Below are 18,288 nucleotides of genomic sequence, written 5' to 3'. Positions count from 1 at the left end.
TAATGCAAAGCACATCTCCTTGCAGATATGTATAATGCTATGTTATTATGGGAAGGGTCACTAACCTTCCCATAATGCATAAAGGATTAAACCAAGTATAATTTCTCGGTATCTTTAATTTATGACATCAGATGTAACATTAAACCATTTTCCTGTACTTCAATTCTAACTTACAACTTACAATTCTAACTTACAACTCAAATAAACACTAAGTATTGCTTGATATACTCATTGACACCATATAACTTAGCATTTTGAATAGCCTCGCTTTTGGCACCTTGTCATATGCGTTTTCCAGATCCACAAAACTTAAATATAGATCTTTGTTATATTCCAGTGATTTCTTAACTGTTTGTCAGAAAGTGAAAATCTCATCCTCTATTTGGCCCGAATCCAGCTTGTTTTTCACTAGGCTTCCCTTCCGCAATTCTTCTCAAACATTTATCTAGTATACTTGCATAAATCTTACCAGGAACACTCAGTAGAGAAATACCTCTGTAATTCTCACATTCAGTTTTATCATCATCATCATCAAATTCCTGCCATGTACCCTCAAGGGATATATAGAATATGATAGTACTACATGAAAAATTTACATCATTACTAACTTCCTATCTACAATTTTCCTCCAAATCAGTCTGTTACTTGTCAAGACTCCAACATTATCAGATCTTATATTTCTATCGTCTAATGCACTTTGTACTGTATCAATCCATCTATATCTTGGTCTTTCTCTGGGTCGTTTTCTTAACAACCTGGGAGAACACTTGTTTTACTAATCTTTCCTCGCCCATTCTGTTTAAGTGACAATACCACCGGTGATTAGCTCTGCTAACACATTCATGGATGCTGACAATGTCAAGTTCTTTCCTAATAGCCTCATTTTTAATATGATATTGCCATTGATGCCACCTGTTCATGCCTCTAATCTTTCTCAGGATTCTCATATCTGCGGTCTCTAGTCTTTGGTCAGGTGTTTTACTTCTGACCCAGCTCTCAGATCCATAATCTCAAATTCATATTCCATGTGAATTTATTCAGTTGACTTCTTACCATACCAACTTTGTTGATTCTGTTGTCTATTTCATATTTAATTTACCATCTTCACTAAAAATCATACCTAAGTATCTGAAATGTTTTACTTGTTCCACGTGTTCTTCGTTTACAACGCAGTTTACGTTTTCAACGATTCTGCCTATTTTCATTGTCTTTGTCTTTTTATTGCTGACCTTCATACCATAACATTCAGTTTTATTTCCCTTTTATATATAAAAAGGAGTACTATGAGAGCTCTACTCTAATCATCTGGAATTTGTCCCTCTGTCCAGGCCTTCTGAACTATGCAGTACAGCCACCGCAAGACTTTTATACCTCCATGCTAGAACATTTCTGATCAAATATCATCTACTCCCATTGCTTTTCCAGATTTCAGACTTTCAGTGGCATTTTCTACTTCAAGTATGGATATGTATTCCTGACTGCATGCCTGTTGAGTGTTTTTTACCCACTATGCTGTCACTACTTGCTTCATGTAGCAATTTTTCGAAGTAATTACTCCATACATTAAGGATATCTTTTTCTCCAATTTTCATGTCACCATTGTCATGTCTAATTCCTTTTACAGCACTGTTTCCTCCATTTCTGAGCGTTTTCAACAGCCTCCAGAATATTTTGCTTTTGAAGTCTACATTCGCCATACTTGCTTCTAAATCTTCTCTATTGTCCCCTCTTGCCATATAGACCACTATGCTCAATTCTGTAAGGCTCACTTTGGTAAGCATTTATATTTTATACAAGGGTGGTCTGAAAAGTTCTCAGCCTAACAATGAAAAAAACAAATTTATAATTTCAGAATTATTTTTGTTTTTCAACATAATCTCCCTTAAAACTAATATATTTATTCCAGCGATGCTCCAGCGTCATTATCCCATCCCTGTAGTGGTTCTCAGTAAGATTTGCAAAATATCCCTCTACAGTGCAATCACCTCTTGATTCGAAGAAAAACGCTAACCAGCGAGGAACAGTTTTAGTTTTGGGAAGAGATAGAGGTCAGAGGGAGCCAAATCTGGGGAATAGGGTGGATGTTCCAACAATTCATAGTGCAGATTCCTTAATTTTCCCATTGCTAAAACACCTTTGTGGGCAGGTTCATTGTCTTGATGAAAGATGATTTTTTTCTTCTCAAACCAGGTCTTTTTTCATGAATTTTTTCATCTTGTCTGGTTAAAAGATCAGAATTATATTCCCTGTTTATTGTTTTACCCTTTTCAAGATAATTAATAAATAAAATGCCTTTAACATCTCAAAACACCAATACCATGACCTTTCCTGCTGATAGAACCTACTTTGTCTTCTTTGGTGGTGAAGAACTGGCTTCTATCCACTGTTTTGACTGCTGTTTGAATTCTGGTGTGTAATGGTGAATCCAAGTCTCATTCATAGTAATAAATCAACACACAAAATCAGTTTTATTCTTGTTAAAATGCCTCAAGCACTGTTCAGAGATTTTCATGCGAGTACGTTTTTGATCTACTGTGAACAATTGCAGCACCCATGTTGCACAAAGCTTTTTCATTTGCAATTCTTAATGCAAAATATATCCTACACATTCTTTAGAAATGCCTATAGTCTCAGCAATTTCATGCACTTTTACTCGCCGGTCATCCATATCATACCATATCATGCACTTCATCGATGATTTCTGGTGTTGTTACACTTTTGAATGTCCTTCACGTGGATCATCTTCAAGGCTGGTATGGCCACGTTTGGCAACCCATTTCTTAATTGTCGAAAACCAAGGGGAAGAGTGCCCATAAACTTTTATGAACTTCGAATGAATTTCTTTTGCCGTTGAACCTTCTTTTACAAAGAATTTTATAACTGCACGATACTCAGTTTTATCCATTTCATGCATACAGACAGATTGCTTCAGACAGCTGTTTAAAACAAACTACTTGATAGAATGACTTGCAATTTCACATGGATGCTTATGACAGATGCACCAACTTAGAAAAAAAAAAATCTTGCTGATAGTGTTGCCATCTATGGTCAAGGCCAAAAGTTTTCATACCTCCCTCGTAAATATGAAGAATAACTTCTTATCTTTAACTGCTTAAAGGTTAAAAATTATTAAAAAGCATTCTTTCCATTCTTCCTTAAGAATCGAAATGGATGCATTTATTTCATCTTCCTTGGCTGACTACATATGTTGTCTACATACAAAACTTTGAGCAACATTATCTTCATTTTCTTAATGATATAAAATTGATAAAACAGGTTAATAAGTAAATCGAAGTTAATTAAACTTTACATCTAATATTTATCTAGTGTTAACCATTGCCTCTCTTGATAGGAAAACATTTAAGACATCGAAAATTAAGTCATTTAGATAATTATGTGAAATTCAAAGTGAGATTCCTTTTGTGTGTGTGTGTGTGTGTGTAAAAGATGCAGTGTAAGGAAAAAAAATTGAATGTTCATCTTATAAATATTGTATTATATTTTATGTCATCTTATACAGAATGTAAGAAGTTGTACGTAGTAGTTATACTACTGCTCATTTGCCCCAAATGCAAGAAATCAATAGAAAATCAACCTTCTTGTTCAGACTTTGCTGGTACAGAAAGTCTTCAAAATTCTTTCGTTATTCTTTTAATTTAAAGGGACTGAAATGAAGTAGTCCCTTTTCCTGTTTTCCTTTATTTGATGTAGTGGTTAGTATTTATGCCATAGTCATCCAGTCTCCAGACATATCATGTATTTGGAAATGGATGTAATCCATAGGTTCTTCACATCTGACCTAGCACAATGACCATAGTAATGGTGTATGTTGAATTCTGCATTCATGGAATTCAATATAATAACAAACTATAAAATCAGAGGAAAACTCACTTTAACTTTATTTATTTGTGGAATTTTTTCCTGACTTTCATAAGATATCTTCAGTGCAGAATTACAGAACAGCAATCATACAATAACAGAAAATTCTAAATAGCACCACCTTGGTAGCTAATGTAAGGCAACTAAAACAGTCAATTTCCTAACCCAAAAAAAAAGGGGGGGTATGTGTATGTATATATATTTCAGTCCCCCCCATATGAAGTTATATATATATATATATATAACTTCTCTCCTGTATTAGCCAACATTTTTTTCGAGGATTTTGAACAAAAGGCAATCTCCTCTTTTAGTTTAAAACCAAGAATTTGGCTTAGATATGTGGACAATATTTTCCTCATATGGGAGCATGGTATTGAGAATCTTCACAGGTTTCTCAACCACTTAAACAATCCCCATCAGGATATAAAATTGACCATGGAGATTGAAGAAAATAGTTCCATCTGTTTCCTAGATGTTAAACTCACCAAGACGCCTGAATCAATAAAAGTCTCTATATTTAGAAAGCCAACACACACACGGACAGATATTTGCATGCGTCCTCACATCACTATCCAGCGCAAAAGTTGGATATTATATCAACTCTTGTAAATCGTGCAAGATCTGTACTGTCAGATGAAGAAGAACTAAAAAAAAACTACAATATCTTAAATGAACCTTTAAAAACAATGGCTACTCTTTAAAAAGTATTAACAACCAATTATCCCACCATCAACATAGCAACGTAGAGACACAGGATGACTCCAAAGGTCATATCGTCTTGCCATATATCAGCACACTATCCAAAAGCTGAGTAGAATCCTAAAGAAGTTTAACATACAAACGTGCTTCTCGACTCTGCCAAAAATAAGATCACGTTTCAATAACTATAAACAATCTCACAACCTTCTACAATTCCCAGGTGTATACAAGGTCACATGTGAGTGCGGAAAGCCTTACTATGGGCAAACAGAGAAATCTATCCTACTACATCTCGAGGAGCACCAGAGAGACATTGCTTATAAGAGAACCAGAGCAACTGCTCTATCGGGCCATGTCCTGTTTTCAATAAACATGAACAACGAAAGCCGCCAACATGAGATAAATTGGACATCAACTTCAAACCTACACATTTGCCATGATGAAGTGGAACGCCACATTGTGGAGTCAAAAGAAATCACCTTGGACCTGCTTCATATGAACAGTAATCTTAGCTATAATTTGCCTGACTCTTTCAGCTCTACTATCAGATACTGGAGATCGCGTGGTTCCACACACGCACAAGTGTACAACAATAGAACTTTAACACGGACTATAGCTCAAGTTCATAATAACTGTAATTCACAGTCGAATATTATAACTTTATAATTGTATAGCTTTAGAGTGTCTCAATGTCATTTTCAGTGTCTTTTAATATCTTTCTATGTTCTTAACGCCTGATGAAGTCAATCTCGACGAAACATGTTGCGTTTTCAAATAAATCTCATTTTGTTATAATTCTCGGGTTTTAAGTCAGTTAATATTAAAAATGAATATATATATATATATATATATAGAACTTTTCACCCTCCCCAATATATATATATATATGGGGGTGAAAAGTTCTGATAAACACCAGAACAACAATTATATTAAAAATGATATTAAAGCAACTGATATAACCACAAGAAAGAACATACTACTAGTATGTTCTTTCTACGAGGATATAAGAACTTATGTTCTTATATCTTCGTATGTTCTTTCTTGTGGTTATATCAGTTGCTTTAATATCATTTTTGTTCTAAGTTATTTATCAGAACTTTTCAGCCCCCCCCCCCCACGTGTGTGTGTGTGTGTGTGTAAGTTAGGAAAGATTAACCAATTTATCTAGATTTATATTTATAAAGGGGGATAGACATAGAGCATTGGATCTGTTTTAAGTTAAAACAGAGTAATGTTTCACACATTCTTTATAAAGGCATTCCATGAGAAAGCAACTTTTATGAAGGATTCTTGTCTTGTTTCAGAAAACTCTGTTTAGTGTAGATATCATGGTCAGCAAGTCCAGATGATTCAGGCTAATGATATTTAATATAAGACTTAAAGATGAATAAAACAAATCTTCCTGCTTGTCCAAAATAGAATAATCCACAAAAACCAGGAATTTGCCCAAGCTTCCATATATTCGACTCCTATTGGTCCATTTTGATAAGGTTTCATTGGCCTAACAGCTGTTTCAAACTGGTTGGTTTTCATCAGAGACCAGGCAGAAACCTTAAGAGAGCAAAAACTCTCTTTCAATACTAAGGAACTCGAAGTGTCAGTGATAGCGATCATGGACCGGCTAGGGCAACTCGTAAATGCCGGCAAGTGTATTCCCATAAGCTCTCTGGTCAAATTTCATACGAAACTTTTATAGTTTCTGTATTCGACTTTGAAATAACGTTGGATTTAATATCCACTTTATTTGTATATTATTAGTTTTAGTTTCATAACACGTATATCGACACTTGCAATGTGCCTGTTATTGATATTATTATTATTCTTAAAATGAAATGTAAAGTGTTTGAGAAATCGATGTACTTACTAGAGTTTTATCGTTTATGTTACTTTCAATCCTTTTATTGTAGTTTATTAAGTGTTTATAAAATTATTAAGTGTTGTGTTTTATAAAGACATTCTTGTTATGCTAACGGAGACGAGCAGCCATTATACCTAATTTCTTTGCTTGCCACTTTCATGGAGTGCACATGCTCACTGAGGAGTTTGATGGGTGATTGACAGCTGACAATGTTCGGTATCAAAGTAATGAGAAAAACAAGAGAGAGCTAATGGAAGTTTAAGAATGCAGACTGGAGAAATTTTGTTCTTATGAAGTGTATAAGTTTATGTGACAGTCGGAAGAATATTAATAGAAGATTCTGAAAAGAATCGTAGAACTGTGAGTCTTTAAACTAGAGGAGTTGAGACTGTCAACAAGTATTTAGTAAATAAAAGAAGATATTGCAGTCAATGTTCTAATTGAATGTTCGAGGAAATGCTGATTAGAAAGTTTCATCTGGCTTAAGGATGCCAGATCTATTCATTAATTCTACTGGAAAAGGCAACAGAATTAGCTCAACTTAGATATGTTGTTTAGAAAGTAGTAGAAGAAACTTTTTTCTCCAGTACAAAAATTAGTAAATTGTGCATCAAATTGAACTGCATGAGGTATGAAGTATTTATACTTTAGTGAGTCAGTGAGGAATAATATTGTATACCACATAAGGGTGATAAGAAAGGATTTATCCAGGTGTAAGCACTGAAGTTACTTCAGGACTGGGAAACTTGTATATAGAGGCTAATGACTTCACATCACTTGTCTTAGTATCCCATAATGCAAGGCACATATCCTTACGGACATGTACAATGCTATGCATTTTGGGAAGGGTCACTACCCAGTCTGATTTTGACCTTTATTGAGGTCTCATCAGTAGGAGCCAGACCCAGAAGTGATACCAAGGTTGAAGTAATGCAGAAGTCATATTTCTATATGAGTAGCCAAAAGGTGTCACACCTTATTACTAAAATACTCTGAATTAGAAATAGATACAGCATGCTGATGTGCTATAGGTCTTGTGCCCTTTTGTGAGTTGGTCAGATATATCCATATTTAAAAATGTCTATTTCAAATACTAGAGATGAAGAAATATGGTATACACCTGTAGGATGGAGGTTTCAGCTTATCTTTGTTGGATTGTAGATAAGAAGAAAACAGTTCTTGAACTAGCTATAAATTGGCTTGATTATTAATATTTTTTTACAAAATTTCTATTAATAATGAAAATTTTAATTCAAGTACCATCTTAATTAAAATAAATTTGATATCATAACCATTGTTGAAAAAGCGTCCTCAATAACTCCAGACTTCGTTTTCAAGAATGCTCAGTAGAACATAAGGAGTATGCTATATATTCTAATTCTTAATCTGGACAAAAAAAAACATTCTTCCAGGATGATGCAGGCTTTCTTATATATGTCACTCATAAAGTGATTTGCTATATCTTTTCCATATGTTTTATTACAGCAATCGATCATTTAAGCTCACTACAGTTATCTTAAATGTATATTTCATTATTTAATTAATATTTATTTCTTCATAAGTTTAAACCACTGTCTGTGGTTAAGAGCTAATATTTTGAAGGCTTTTATTAGAACTTTGTTCTAAAGAATATACATGTATATATATTTTTTATTTTTTTTTTTAAATTTTTGTTACAGCTTTGTGAAAGAGTTCTTATTGAAATATTTTGCCATGATTCTAGTCTCCCATTTCATCAGCCTATCAGTAAAAAGGTAAGTGTTTAATAATTTTTTTTAATGTATGGCACGTGGATACAGATACCTGTGACATACTAAAAGAATACTTATACATTTACATATTTGATTTAATTCTTTATCCAAGTGTAAGCAAACAAAGTTTGTGCCTGAAATATTTTCAGGGCTGGGGTAACTTGTGGAACTTATACCACCTTTACCACGAGTTACCCCAGTCCTGATTTTCAGATGCAAACTTTGTTTGCTTACACTTGGATAAAGGATTAAATCAAATATATAATTGATAACATAGCCAAGTGAAAAACTTCCATCAAATACTTATACATGTTCATAAGTGAAAGCAATAGCAATGTTAAGAGAAATAAGTTATCTTGATTTCTATTAACATAGAAAGACTTGATATGCAAGTTACATAAAAAATCAGTTTTTGTTTAATAAATGTTGTTATATTTCATTATCCTTATGATAGCATTGCTTGCTGCTAGATAATTAGCAAACCTTCATATAGCCTATAAGAATGCAGAGAACTGACTGGTGCTTCTGATCTAATGTCACATCTCTGCCTTCCTGCAGAGCACTATATTATTAGGTGTCCTCATATATTCATTTAATAAATGAATAAATGAGGATGTGCTAGCCAATTGGGATTTAGCTGACCAAACTGTATTCTCTATTGGTCTAAACCACACAAATATGCAGGTTGAATTTTTTTTTCGACCTGAAACTGAGCATGACTTGTCATGCTGGCTTGGGCACTGTTTGGTTAAACATAGGCCATTGATATTTTTGTCAGAGAACCAGCAAACACTGAAAAGTCAGTTACTGTAACAACCTCAAATTTAATTGAATGTAAGTACTATGCTGTATGAGTCACCAATAGAAAAGATGTGAAACTAAAAAAAAAAGTTTCAAATATCATGTGGACATAATTAGTGTAGCTGAAACAAAGAGGACTAAAACAGTTGAGATGATCCTTTGAAATAAGATGTGTCATTAAGTCAGTAGATCAGGGAATAGCAGGAGGGGTAACTTGTTTGAGGGGTAACAGATACCTGTGACATACTAAAAGAATACTTATACATTTACATATTTGATTTAATTCTTTATCCAAGTTCAAGTCAAGTCAAGATCTTGAATGGGAGGCTTTTTATGGAAGACATTATGTAAGATGCCTTCCAAAAAAAAAAAAAAAAGGGAGGAACATGCACATTTGTCAAATCAGACATTTCTTTCTAAAAGGTTATCAAACTTAAAATCCCTACTTTACAATCTATCTGGCTTAAGACTTGATAGCTTTCTTTTGCTGCCTTTTACTTCCTGATTCATACCATCATGCTGTCCTCTTTGACAACTCATCTCTAAAAGTTGATTTCATGTGATCTAATTATCCAAATTATGAGATTATCTTCTTAAGAGACTAACATTCATAACACAAACTGGTTTCTCTTCTCTGGCTTCAAAAAACAAGCTGGAAGTGAAGCTGAAGCATTTGTTATCAGTCATGAATTAACTCATATGGTTTACCTGCCAACCAGAATACCAGATAATACTCATCATTCTTCCAACATACTGTATATGTTTGCTCTCTACATTCATGGAAACTGACCATAACCTTATCCACTTCTCCTTTTCTACAGATCAATCTCCTTCCAGCTAATTTCAGCCTTGTACCCTATAGTACTACTGTACAACAGTGCTAAATGGACTGACCTCTGAATGGGCTCTGAGATTTCTACACCTGTTTTCCTGAGTCTGATTATTTTTTTTCTGCACTTCCAATCCAAACACCTGCTCTGACAAAATAACTGAATAATCCTTCCTGGAATGAGGGATTTCATTTTCCACTCCCTTTCCTCTTCTCCTTGACCCCTATCCAATCTCCTCTGGGTCTCTAAAAATTGTGCATTTGTAGTCCATGATAAAAATATAGCATATATTCAATGGCCCAAGACAAAAACTCCAGCATCTTATTTAGCCTATAGTCAGAAATGAGCGATAGAAAATTGTCAAAAAATCCAAGCAGACAAGGGCCAAATATAAGCTTACCTCAACCACTAATCAAGCCTTCTGGTCTCTTCCTCTCTAAGGCTGTCAGGTGTAACTTCTGCCCTTTTTTATAACATCATCCATTGATAAAGTAAACCCTTTGGCATCAGTCTTTTATTCCAACTCTTCTTGTATAAATGACCAAGGTAAATCATCACCTACAATAATACAAACTGCTCATTACATGCTTCATCTGATCTTTCATCAGAAGAACATCAGAAAAATTCTCATTAGTTTTAATACTAATAAGTCTTCTGATTCAGATGATATCGTTCCATTTTTGCTCAAAAATTGTGCTATACAATTAACACCCATCCTGTATTTTGCGTGTGTTTGCTTGCTGTCATATTCATCTCATACCTACTCAACAGCATGGAAACAAACCTTTGTCTAGTCTGTCCAGAAAAAAGGCGAGATAGAAGCTAACTATAAAACTATCGTCCCATTGCTATCACCTTGGTAATAGAGAAGATCATCAACAATCTATCAGGTAGTGATTACTAGTATGGATTCTCCCATTCCTGTTCTACAGCAAACCTCCTTGCTAATCATACCCACTTTTGGAAAAGGCCTATGAAAAGATCTGAAGTTTCTTCAGATCTTTCCATGGGGATCTTTCCAAAATATCAAAGATAAACTTGTGTTTATCCTTTGTTATTTCCAAGCCATTTGGTTGCGTTTGACATTAGGCTTTCTCATTAAGCTACTGTCTTATGGTCTCCTTCAAGCTCTTTGTGATTGTATTTTCAATTTCTTCTCTGTAATGGTGGATGGCATCCTTTCATCAGATTTCTTTATCAATGCTGCCATATCCCAGTGTTCTGTATTCTCACCCAGTGCTCTTCCTATAAATTAATGATCCTCTCTCTCTCTCTCTCTGACTTGAAATTCTATTTATAGTTTTGCTGATGATAGTACTATCCATTCCTCTTCTTCATTTGAGAAACTTTATATTACTCCAATAATTCAAGCTTCAGGATCTTCCATATATGCTCGCCATTCTCAAGCAGATTGAGGATAATCCAGTCTAGTGAATTTCAGTACTATCAAAACACAGTCCTCTATAGAAAGCTCATATTTCATATTTGGCTAAAAATCTTGATAATTTCAAGTCAATAACTGTCAATTTTCTGTTTTCTCTTCTTGGATTAGCTTTCACATCTAGCTTATCTTAGCATAAACATTATATTTTTAGTTTCCTCACCTCACCTAAAAAAACTTAATATTATTTTTTAATTTAAAACATTAATTCTTTCTTGCTCAACTTCTAACATTTTATACATCTCTGATCCAGCCAACCTTAAAATATCATTCTCACATTTGGGGTGATGCACCCAAACCTCTCTAAAATTGTTTGATGGTATATGCAGAACAGGACAAGCTGCATAATCAGTGACTCCTCTCTCACACATATGTCACTTCTCATAAACACTCTATGATGTGACTTTTTAATAGGTAACTGAATAGGTGTTGCTCCACTGAACTTGCCACTATTCCTCTGCTTTCCTTATCTTCATCATATAGGATCTTCAACGCTCCAATCTGATGGAATAGGAAGGTTGATCCTTATTTCTGTAGTGTCCTATGTTTGTATGTTACATGTGCAACATACAAACGTAGGACTCTGGCTGGTTTGCCTGTTTTTGCAGGATGAAAAACCTGAGTTCCCAAAAGAAAAATCCCTGCCACCTTGTATAAGTCTAGCTAACATTCTGTCCTGTATCTTTCTCCAAACCTTGCTCATGTTCTTACATAATCAGGGTAATTATGTAAATATCCATACATAGTTCAACTCAAGATATATCATATCAACTTCTCATCATCTTTGTTCATTCCATTTATTTTTGTTCTTTGTAACTGCCTTTCCCATACTGTTCATCCCAATGAATACAACTCAAGCTTCCTGAGAAGCTGATTAATAGATTCCTTCTTTCTCCTTTCCAGCTGCGGGTTCGAATACTGCCGTGGGCATGGATGCTTGTGATTATTGTCTGTGGAAATACTAGTGGTGATGCACCCAAACCTCTCTAAAAATGGTGGTCGGCAGTAGATGGAGTTGGTGTAGTTGTGGTCAGTTGGTGATTGAATTGTGGAGGCAGAGTTGAAGAGCAGGTGCCCTCATTCTATGAGGCCTTGGACTCCCTGGAGGTGTCAAATAATAATGAATAATCATCATAAAATTCCTGATATATATACCCTCAAGGGGTGTACAGGATATGATAGTACTACATGAAAAATTTATATCATTACTAACTTCCTATCTACAATTTTCCTCCAAATCAGTCTGTTAAATGTCAAGACTCCAATATTATCAGGTCTTATATTTCTGTCTTCTAAGGCACTTTTTACAATTTCAATCCACCTATATCTTGGTCTTCCTCTGGGTCTTTTTCTTGCCAACCTGGCAGAGAACACTTGTTTTGCTAATCTTTCCTCTCCCATTCTGTTTAAGTGACCATACCAACTGAGATTAGCTCTGCTAATGCATTCCTCGATGCTGACAATATCAAGTTCTTTCCTAATATCCTCTTTTTTAATATGATATTGCCATTGATGCCATCATGTTCATGTCCATAATCTTTCTCAGGACTCTCGTATCTGCAGTTTCTAGTCTTTGGTCAAGTGTTTTACTTCTAACCCAGCTCTCCGATCCATAAGTTAAAACTGGTTTGAACACTGTCTTGTATACAGCTAATTTAGTGTTTTGACTAATTTCTCTCTTATTCCATATAAATTTATTCAGTTGACTTCCTACCATACCAGCTTTGTTGATTCTGTTTTCTATTTCCATATTTAACTTACCATCTTTACTAAAAATCGTGCCTAACTAGCTGAAATGTTTTACTTGTTCTATAAGCTCTCCATTCACAATGCAGTTGATATTTTCAATGTTTCGGCCCATTTTCATTGTCTTTGTCTTTTTAATGCTGACCTTCATACCATATCTATTACAACAATTATTTAATTTGGTCATGGAATCTTGCAGACATGTAGCAAATTTATTTAGAAGTATAACATCATCCACATAAAGCAAAGAGCTGAAATTAACACCTCCAATTTTGATATCAGGTTTAATACCACTTTCCTTCATAATGTAATTCAAATAGATAATGAATAAGAGAGGGGATAATGTACATCCTTGTCTCATGCCAGATTTAACATTAAACCATCTTCCTGTACTTCCTTCAATTCTAACTGCTGACTTACAACTCAAATAAAGACTAAGTATTGATTGATATAATGCCCCATTAACACCATATAACTGTAGCATTTGGAATAGCTTCTTTCTCTCTCTTGGCACCTTGTCATATGCCTTTTCCAGATCTACAAAACTTAAATACAGATCTTTGTTATATCCCCATGATTTCTCAGCTGTCTGTTGTAAAGTGAAAATCTGATCCTGACAGCCTCTATTTGGCCTGAATCCAGCTTGTTCTTCACCAAGCTTCTCTTCCATAGTCCTCAACCGTTTCTCAAATCCTTTCATTCTCATATGCAGTTTTATTTCACTTTTTATATATGGGTACTATGAGAGCTCTACTCCAATCATCTGGAATTCGTACCTCTCTCCACACCTTCTGAACTACGCAGTGCAGCCACTGTACGACTTTTATACCTCCATACTTCAGCATTTCTGGTCGAATATCATCCACTCCTGCTGCCTTTTCACATTTCAGGCTTTTGATGTCTTTTTCTACTTCAAGTATGGATATGTATTGCTGACTGCATGGCTGGTCAGTGTTTTTTGCCACTGTGCTGTCATCACTGCTTGTTTCATGTAGCAGTTTTTCAAAGTAATTACTCCAAGGATATCTTTTTCTCCCATTTTCATGTGACCTTTATCATCTCTAATTCCTTTTACAGCATTCTTTCCTCCATTTCTAAGCTTCTTCAGCAACCTCCAGAATATCTTGCTGCCTTCTTGATATTTATTTTCTATGTTCTTACCAAAGTCCTCCCATGACTTTTGTTTAGCCAGTTTTACATGGTGTTTAACTTTATTACATTTGTCTCTGTATTCTCTAAGAGCACAAGCTGACTTATTTGCCAGGAACTTTTGATATGCTTTCTTCTTTAACTTCCTGTGTCCACCATGGAGTTCTGATTTTTCTATCCTTGCTCACAACTTCACCACATGCCTCTCTGGCTGAATCAATCAGTGTTTTCTTCAGGGCTTGCCACTGAATCTTCAAAGTTTGGTTCCTGCTCTCAAACTCTTTCATTTTTCTTGGATTTTTTTCATTTTTTCCAAAATTTCAAATGATGGTTTGTACAACATGACAGAATAATAATAATAATATTGGATTTGTATAAGAGGGACGACCTACACTTGAAGAATGTGTTTGGTATCAGAAGTCTTGAAAAACTAATAACAGGTATGAGACATAACATAGAGACTCAGGGGAACTCAATTATTATTATTGGAGGAATGGTGATAATATGTGTGTAAGAGCAATACTGTTATGTAACTGTTTTAATGATTGGAATGGGCATTATCATGGAAATGCTTATGAGGAGAGAACAATTTTGACTTTGTGTTCGTCTGGACCCATCGAAACATGGGAAAAGATGTCTGCATATATAAGGCACTAGAGAAGAACAGTGATCTTCAGGTTGTGCAACTGTGTCACCCAAACTACAGACAAGAGTATATAAAAGAACATGCAGGTAGCTTATTATATCTGTACACAAATGCTAGGAGAATTAGAAATAAAGTGATAGAATATGTTGCCTTGATCAGTATGTTGGGACCTCGTATGGTGAGAGCTGGCTATCAGAATCAGACATATTAACTGTTATCAAGTCTAAAGGGTACAGCATTTTTAGGAAGGATAGAGAGGATAGGAGAGTGCTGCTAATCATATCAGATGACTTACATCCATTTAATGTTCAGACCTATGATTGTAATACTAGTGAGTTTTTCATGTGGCATTGAGTTTAAAGCCATGTGGTGTGAGGTGGAATCTAACAAGATCAAAATTACACAGTGGGGTGTTGTTGCAGACTTGGTAGATCAGTTGCTAGTGATGAAGAAATGCATCACCAAATAAAGAGGATGATGTGAAAAGAGCAATCATAGTGGGGGACTTTAATTATCCAAACATTGATTGGCTCAGTTAAAGAAGTAATTATTCTGCCTCAGGTTGGTGACAGTGATACTCACTTGGGATGTGGCTAAGTTTATGAATGTTCATTCAGAAAAGGTTACAAAGTGAACTACAAATCAGGAAATTATGACCGATTGAGGAGTATACTAAGTTCAGCACAATGATATTGGTTGCTGGATGAGAAGAATATCAACAGCACATGGGAAGCATTTAAAAAATATTTAAATGATGCAAATCAGAATGTGCCCTGAGAGTTTGAAGAATAAATAGGGTAGAAGTTAAATGGGTGTGTAAGCTTATCAGGCAAGAGATTTGTAAGAAAAAGATGATGTGGAAGGAATACCATGTGAATGAATATGGGTGATGTCTGTTATGAAAATTATAAGCAGAAGGCCCAATGAGTCACAACTGTTGTATGGAAAACTAAGTCTGAGTATGAAAAGAAACTGACTCTGTAAGTTAAATCAACAGAAATCCCAAAGAATTCTGTCGATATGCTACAAATAAAAGAAAGAATGAATATGAAAAAATAACTCTACTGAATGCAGACCATGTGAGGTTGACAGATGCAGAATAGGTTGTTCTTTAATGAGTTCCCATTTTGCTAAAAACTATCAACCTAGTGTATGCAGCATTGAGCTCACTGCTACCTCTCCACTGGATGAAGAAACTCAGGTGTATGAGGAAGAGGTATTAGAGGTGTTGCACAAACTGAATAAGATAAATTAAAGATGCCAAGAAATTATATTCTTGGTTTAATCCTTTATCCAAGTGTAAACAAATAAAGTTTGCATGTCAAGTCGCTTAACAACTGGGCAACTCATATATATAGGCTAATGACTTCACATCACTTGCCTTAGAATCCCATAATGCAAAGCACATATCCTTACAAACATGTATAATGCTATGTGTTATGGGCAGGGCCACTATCCAGGCCAGTTTCAACCTTTATTGAGGTGAAAAAGTAAAGTGGTGCTCATCATAGGACTAGTATAGTTAGTATAGGGGTTCAAGAGAGCCTGATAGTATTAGGAGAAAGAAAAGACAGATCATATGAGTGATAAAGAAAAGATCTCAGCTCTTTTATATCATCATATAGCCAAAGGCTATTGGTTTTCCTTTTTTACTAATCTCATATAGATGAACGACTAAAAGACCAATTGAAACTAAAGCGCAAAGACGACTGATACTCAGGTGGTTAGCCTTTTCTGTCTGGGATTGCTCTCCAGTCATCCCTGCAATTGATTATAAGACCACATTGAATTAAGAGGATGGAACCATTTAAAAACCTCTTATAATACAAAAATAAAGAATTTAATCTTCCCACTGGTGATTTAATATCTCCTAGAATGCTTCTTTCTAAATACAAAAATCATCTGACTGAGCAATAAAATTTCCACAATATGATATTATGAAACATTTGGATGTCGTATTGTATTGCTGAATTTCAAATCCATGTTTCTTTCTAACCTTCCATAAATGGTATTTTAATTCATTAATTATAAAAAAGCAAAATTCTCTTCCCATTGCTGATAGGTGGTGGGTACTGCCAAAAAACTTGTTCTTGTAAGTAATAGAATGCCCACCACATTACATAATCTGTTCTGTATTGACTGATTGATGGCAACTATATGTAATTATCCAAGCAAGATCCCCCCTGTCAGGGTATTCTTGGAACTTCAATAAGTTATGAAACAAAGTGTTATTATTATTATTCAACTGCAGAAGTTGATTAAAGATCTCTATGTTCCAAAGTTTACCTTTTTTTAATGGAAAGAATGTCCATGCCAAAGTGCTGTAGCAGTCTTAGAGTTAAGCACAGAATGTAGTATTTATGAACAATCTCAGCTTTTGGATCTTTACATGTGTGATTGGTCTGCAATATTTTATAGATTTTTGAAGCTATATTGCTTAAATAGCAGACAAATCACAGATGTAAAGGTCCAAAAGCTGAAATTGTTCCTAAATACTACAATTCTGTGCTTAACTCCAAACCCAAATCCTCCAAGCTTCTTTGATAGGTGAAGAAATTCCTTTTTAACTTCTTGGTATCAGCTGGACCAAAAAATTTGCACATGCTTACTATATAATTGCTTTTCTTCAGCTGTGATGTCTGTGATATTTATTATGTACAACTGGGCAGAGAAGATTATGGTTTTAAGTATTATGGCAAAGAGGGCAACCTTGCTTGACTCCTTTTTGAATTCTGACTGGGTCTGACAGGAACTCATTAACTAGGAGGTGGGTATTTGAATTGGCATAGTCACCTTTAATAATGGATAGCAGCTTTTCACCCACACCAATTTGCTGGAGGATGTGAAACAAAAAGGGATGCTGGGCATTATCAAATGCTTTAGTAAGGTCTACTGATAGCACTGCCATCGACTGCTTTTTTGTATTAACTAAGTGAAGTAAATCACATAGCAGAAATAGATTAAATGCTACTGCTCAGCCTGGAATTCCATACATCTCATCAGTGGGAGCCAGACCCAGAAGTGTTACCAAGGTTGAAGTAATGCAGAAGTCATATTTCCATATACAAATATTCAAAAGGCATCATGCCTTATTACTAAAATACTCTGGATTAGAGATAGATGCTATAAGTTTTTTCACTTGGTTATACTATAAATTAAATTATTTCATCATTAATTTATAGTATAGCATCTATTAGCAATTAGATGCTAATATCTAATTAGATTAGAAATAGATGCTAATAGAAATTAGTATCTATTTCTAGTCCAGAGTATGAACCTTCATATTAACTTCTGAGTCTAGCTCCCACTGATGAGACCTCAATAAAGGTCAAAACCGGTCTGGGTAGTAATCCTTCTCATAATGCATAGCATTATACATATCTGTAAGAATAGGTGCATTGCATTATGAGATACTAAGGCAACTAATGTGAAGTCATTAGCCTGTATATTCAAATAGCCCAGTTGTTAAGTGATTTCACATGTAAACT

General features: G+C 34.8%; 1 protein-coding gene across 1 annotated transcript in view; it reads left to right on the top strand.

Annotated features, from left to right (window-relative positions):
- Window positions 1-18,288, top strand: part of LOC150092763 (transcription intermediary factor 1-alpha-like) — a 366,172-nt gene that overhangs the window by 294,992 nt on the left and 52,892 nt on the right. Inside the window, exon 13 of the mRNA XM_090414272.1 lies at window positions 8,116-8,190. Coding sequence (XP_090270398.1) covers window positions 8,116-8,190 — 75 coding nt within the window. The remainder of the gene's footprint in view (window positions 1-8,115; window positions 8,191-18,288) is intronic.

This window comes from Typopeltis vanoorti, chromosome 25, assembly GCF_054136105.1.
Source record: "Typopeltis vanoorti isolate ZY-2024b chromosome 25, IOZ_Tvanoo_1.0, whole genome shotgun sequence".
Classification (NCBI taxonomy): Eukaryota; Metazoa; Arthropoda; class Arachnida; order Uropygi; family Thelyphonidae; genus Typopeltis; species Typopeltis vanoorti.
This window is presented reverse-complemented; position numbering and strand designations above follow the sequence as displayed.